Source organism: Caloenas nicobarica, chromosome 5 (genome assembly GCF_036013445.1).
Source record: "Caloenas nicobarica isolate bCalNic1 chromosome 5, bCalNic1.hap1, whole genome shotgun sequence".
NCBI classification, from domain to species: Eukaryota; Metazoa; Chordata; class Aves; order Columbiformes; family Columbidae; genus Caloenas; species Caloenas nicobarica.
In genome coordinates, this window is record NC_088249.1 from 62,827,185 (window position 1) to 62,832,836 (window position 5,652).

Sequence of the window (5,652 nt, forward strand, 5' to 3'; positions counted from 1 at the left end):
CCACATGAGACTGAACCTTTTTGCTAAACATGAACTTATGCACAGACCAGACTCTTATGTATGCATTTTCTTTTAAAAAGACAACATTTAAAGCATTTTATATCCAACGTTACAGAGAATTCTGATTCTGTTTCAGTTTCAAGTACAAAAATGTTTATATTTGGTTGAAACATAAACCAACTGAGATATTTATCATGATATTTATATTTATCATATGAAACACTAGTGTGGATTTTGAAGAACGATGGTTTTGTTTCATTAGATGACAACTTACAGATGTGTATTGAGCAGAGTGAGTTATACTGTACATCTCCACAGGTCACGTAATCTTCTGCTTCGAGAAGTAAGCGCTCTGCAAACATCTACCCTCTTGGTATGCATGTACTTTGGGATAGTTTGAATTCGACTAAAAGTCTGATACAGCAAACAGAATAGCCAAGCTGCTCCAAGCATTTTCCAGAAGCTGTGTTTTACACTACTACTATTTTTCTATTAGGATTTTCATACTGTTCTCATATGGCTAAAACACTAGTATGGTCTGCCACTTTAGTTTCTTTACTGATGTTTACAGCTCATTATGCTCAATGACTCAGAAAGTGAGTAAGCAGAGACTAAAGCGCCTTTTAAGAAGCATCTGGGTACAAACGGAACCACATGACATCTTTGGCATCTGCTTCTAGAGGGGTAAGATTCGGAAAGGACGTGAATGAAACCCTCTGGCATTCTTAGAGCTTGGTCCACCCCAGAAATGCTCTTTAGTTTGCTGTCATAGTGGGCAGACATGACCCAGACGACCCTTTCTTCTCCCGTGCTGTTACACCTAACCCTGGTGGCAAAGAAAGTATCAGAAGTAAATTAATTTTTAAGAACTAGAACCTGTCATACCTTCTCACTTGACAACATACTTGAAAACAACACTGAGTAGTTCCACTGAACCCAATATTTCATTTTTTTCAGGCAGATCTTCAAAGACATTGGCGATCTAAAGGCGTAAATTGGCAGCTCAAATATCCCGCTAGGAGCTGCATCTCACTGTCTTTAGCAAAAATGAGCTGCCCGGATGGTCTAGGGTCTAAGCAGGTTCCTCCACCAAACATCTCCCAGTGCCTTCGGCCGCTCTGGTCCCAGCTGACTTCTGTTGACCCACTGCACTTCTGAGTAACTTACCAACTGGACGGTTTGCAGACCAAAGTATAACCAAACACAAGTAGTGTTAACAAGATCTGACCTCAAATATCCATCAAACAGCTTCTCTTCCAGTGCCACAAGGTTGCTAGTTTCTTAAAAAAGCTTACAAACTCCAAGAACTCCACCCTATGTGCCCTTCTGTGTCGTTGCTTTTAATGAAACTTGCTTACCTCTTGAGCCTGTAAATTTTTATTTGTTTTTACTAAAAGGCGAGTTATTTCATTTGGCAGCATCTACATACTCACAAATTTTTGCTGAAAAGACATAATACAACAGCGTGCTTTAAATCAAGAGTGTCTCAAACAGAACAATAACAGAAAAAAAAAGTGCTTTAACATTGTTTTCAAATATTTATTAAAACAACATATGAACTTTTTCATCCCAACAGTGAATTCGCCTGCAGCATCTGTAACCTAGTAGCCATATTACCCCAAACTGACAAATTGCAATGAGTCTCAAAACCCAAACAAATCTGTCTCTTTCCCACTAGGCACTTTTGCTATTGTCTAGAAGCACAAATAATTTTATGAATAGCTTAGCTAGCAAAAGTACAAAGGCACCAACGAGAAACGTCACTGTGCTGGCACAGATGAAACCTTTTTGTCTGCTTTAGAAACACGCTCTTAAGAAACCCTGCTCTCCAATTTGGGATTTGAAACTACAATCACCACTAGGGCTCCTTCTTCTTACTATAAAAATCTGCATCAGCATTCTCAGATTCTGACATAAGCCTTTTTGGCTGGCTTTTGGGGTTGTGATAGCTTAGGGTCACAGATAAGCAAGCCTGGAAGAATACAAATCCTGCCAGAATAGTTCCTGTCTTTCAAAACACAAATGGAAATCACAGCTTCAAGTTACGTAGTAGAACAATGGTTTACGTGCGTACAATACATACCGTTACAAAAGTTTAAGAAAATTAATAGAGGGCCCGAGGTTTCACCCTGAAGGAGAGTTACAGCAAAAGCAATTTAAGAATTTGCCACACGTGAGTCCGGACGTGGCTGGCGAGCACCGCGTTTTACCCACGCTCGCGGCAGGTGAGCCGCAGTAGAAAAGACGCTATATAAACCAACGACAGGGAATCGGAGACGAGGGGACTTACTTCACTTTGCAACCAAAGCTAAACCATGTAACACGGGGTAATTATTGTTTTTAAATATGGGATATTAAACATACCTCTAACCTCCCCCGCTTTATAGAAACGCACTGTTCGTTTGGGAGGTCAAATACAATAAATAAGTTTTTTCCAGGATGAAGGATGCACTTGCGCAAGGAGGCGCTGCCTTCAGCCAGACCCCTGGCCCGAGGGCGCCTCCCGGGGGGCGGCCGGCGCCGCCTGAAGCCCCTCGCCCCCCGTCGGGGCGGCGGTCCCGGCTCAGGCGCGGAGATAATCGTTCTTGAGGCGGCTGAGGCGGGCGCCGTGGCTGCGGACGGTGAGGGCCAGGAGGTCGTGCTTGTCCCGCAGCCCGCTGGAGATGTGCCGGGTCTCCCGGAGCAGGGCCCGGGCGTGCAGCAGCAGCCCCAGGAAGCTGTCTCCCAGCCGGGCCTCCTCCCGGCCCCCCTGCTCCTGCCCCTGGCGGAACTTGCCCTCCAGTTCGCTCAGCGAGCGGTCCGAGCTGGAGTAAGCGTCGCTGATCTGCGCGGACTCTCGGCGCAGGTACGAGCTGTAGCTCTCCTCCCCGTCCAGGTCGTAGGAGATGCTCTTGCCGATGCCCTCCAGGACCCGGCCCGCGTCCTCCACCTGCCGGCCCAGCACCGTGAGCTCCTCCCGCAGGCTCAGCCCGCTGCCTCCCGCCGCCGCCGCCCCGCACCGCCGCTGCTCGCTCACCCTGAACAGCAGCTGGCAGCGCTCGGGGTCGTCGTTCTCCTCGTAGTCCCCGTCGGGGACGAAGTAGTGGTGCAGGGTCCCGTTGGACATCTCGGGATACAGCGGGCCCTCGAAGTACCCGCGGCAGAGGCTGCACAGGCAGCCCAGCCACAGCAGGAGCAGCGCTGCCGGCATGCTGCGGGCAGCCTTAGGGGCGGCCGGCGCCGCGCTGCCCCCGGCCGCCCCGTCTACCCCCCATGGGGCTCCCCCGGCTCCCCGCCGCTGCCGCCCCGCGGGCAGGGCCGGCTCCGCTGCGGGTCCGCTCGGGTAGGGCGGGCGGCGGCGCGGAGGGCTGGCGGCGCTCTGGGGCCGGCTGTGGGAGCACCGCCTTTAAAAGCCGCGCAGCCCCCGCGGAGGAGGAAGCGGCCCCCGGGCAGGGCAGGGCAGGGCAGGGCCGCCCCCCGGCCCGGGCATCGGCCAGCGGCGGGCACCGCCCCCCGAGGAGGTTGTGCAGAGCGGGGAGGGAGAAACGCACACCTTTCTGCCCCTAAAACAAAAAATCCCCGACCCGGGGATTGCTCAGTTTTTCTCATGTTTTTTTGTTTTTTTGGTTTTTTTCCCCACTAGAAACCACTACTTTGCCAATAGTCTTAATTTTCACGACAGCTCCACGTGCCTCTCAGCAAACAAAGGTTGGGGCCAGCGGGACACGGCAAAGCTGCAAACACACAGTCACTGCCTAAAAAATTGAAAAGAAAAAAGATGTGGGTTCAAGTATAAGGGTGTAATGCAATAAACCTTGAGAGACTAAAGATGGGGAAATAAAATGCAAAACCTATTCTTAAATAAAGCGTCAGATGCATTTGAGGAAAATCCAAATACAAGTTCATCTTAGGGGGCTGACTACGTACAATTGTAAGCATTTGTCTTCCGTGAAACAATGTTCTGCATGAACCCAGCAGCTGGATTACAGCGGGGTCAAACCTTGCCCGTAACTAGTATAAATCTGTCTTTACTGTTTTTGAATTGTTAAATCAAGGTGAGATCACAAAAAGAAACGGTCTGTAAAGTTTACCGGTTCCTTTCACGTCATCTTTCCTCTTTCATGGAAAAAATCACCAGCTAGCGGAGATTATACCAAATCCTGCAGTCATCCAGAGTTAGAACTCCCACTGCTGTTTGTGAGGGCTTTGCGTGCAAAAATATTTATTTAGCCTCTTTAATGTAAATATTTTAACTATCATCCTGATACTTTCTTCATTTTGTAAATAACTACGATGCTTACGGTTAAGTCGATTAGGAAACAGGCCAGCCGCTTATGTCATGTCTCTGCTTTTTTCACTATTATGCTGGGCATTGTAGATTAGAGTCTTACAGGGCTCAGGGGACTATACCTCTACCATTTCTTACACCGTGATGACTTAGACACCTACGTTTCAAACACAGAGTCTTGAGCCCCTTCCCTCACAGCAACTTCATGCTATAATCACAAGCTATCCTGTTTCGGGGCACACTTGAAGCAAGTTCTCACTGGCAGTGTGACCTTTAATACTTAATGATAACCTGTGCTATCAGCTTTCCTGACTATTGACTTTAGAGCCTACTGAAGTGCTTTACATAAGCGCAGAAGGTCATAAGGCTAACAAATGCCAAGGAACAAGAGCAAAAAATAAACCAACCAGTCAGCCAACAAACACGATCTTAACCCAGAGACAGCAAGGGTAATATCTAAACCCTTCATTTTCTGAATTGCTTTAAGTGGACTTCCCAAGCCCTGGAATCAGTGAAGGGCATGCACACATACACCTCAAGGTGAGCAATATTTGCAGAGTCCAGGCAACCTCTTTTGCACTGCCGAAAACCCAGGCCAGACAAGCTATCCAAACAGAAACACTCCACACATTTGGAAGCATTTTAAATTTGTAATTAAGTTCAGAAAACACTCATATAAATAGTCTGGATTAGGCTAAGCTTTTGTGCCTCAGCTTTCTATAAAAGGTTTAAAGCTTATTCAACTGAGTCTGCTTGGCATTTGTCCTTGGTCTGTGTTTGCCAACAGGGGCTCTTTCAAACAATTTTATTCCCAGGATGCTCTTGTTTCACCTAATATTTCATTTGGTTCCCAATTCTTTGCCAGCCATAGTACTTTATCTACATAATTTTCCAGCCTGGCTGGTGTTACTGCCAGTTGACTGGTTTGGCTGATACTTGGGTTGTGGTGGACTCCACTTTTGAGGTCTCTTCATGGAGGTACCGCAGTGTAAATCACTCGGCTATAGCTTTGTCAGCATGGTTATGCTTTCACCAGTGCCACAGTGGGTAAAAAACTCAGAATATATTTTTTCTCTGTCTCTTTGTACTTTAGGAGTTTTAGAGGTGTCTGTTGCTCCCTGCTGCAGCTGCCGACTCCCGGCCACTGCTGTTTTCAATCCAACGTGCGTTATCCAAGTTTTATTTAAACGTTGCGTCAAAATAGTCTCTCCTCAAGTGACCCACTCGGAATGTCTGCTTTTGAAGGAAGTCTGTAATACGGGATCTGCAGCCTTGGTGACTCAGTGGGCAAAGCTTTGGTAAAAGCTTTTAGCACTTACTGAAAACTGCACAACAGCCTGATCAAGGCAACACCTGTATGGTTCAGGATCACGATGCAACAGAAT

General features: G+C 47.4%; 1 protein-coding gene across 2 annotated transcripts; it reads right to left on the reverse strand.

Moving 5' to 3' along the window:
• Window positions 1-3,345, reverse strand: FIBIN (fin bud initiation factor homolog). Of its 2 annotated transcripts, XM_065635962.1 has the most exons (2): window positions 3,017-3,345; window positions 1-2,929 (listed from the first exon to the last, which is right to left on the reverse strand). In XM_065635962.1, exons 1-2 carry the CDS (start codon window positions 3,188-3,190, stop codon window positions 2,564-2,566), a joined length of 540 nt encoding a protein of 179 aa, XP_065492034.1. In that variant the 5' UTR covers window positions 3,191-3,345; the 3' UTR covers window positions 1-2,563. The 2 variants fall into 2 exon arrangements, with proteins under 2 accessions (XP_065492034.1, XP_065492033.1); XM_065635961.1 differs by having other exon boundaries at window positions 112-3,345.
• Between the last annotated feature and the right edge of the window lie 2,307 nt (window positions 3,346-5,652).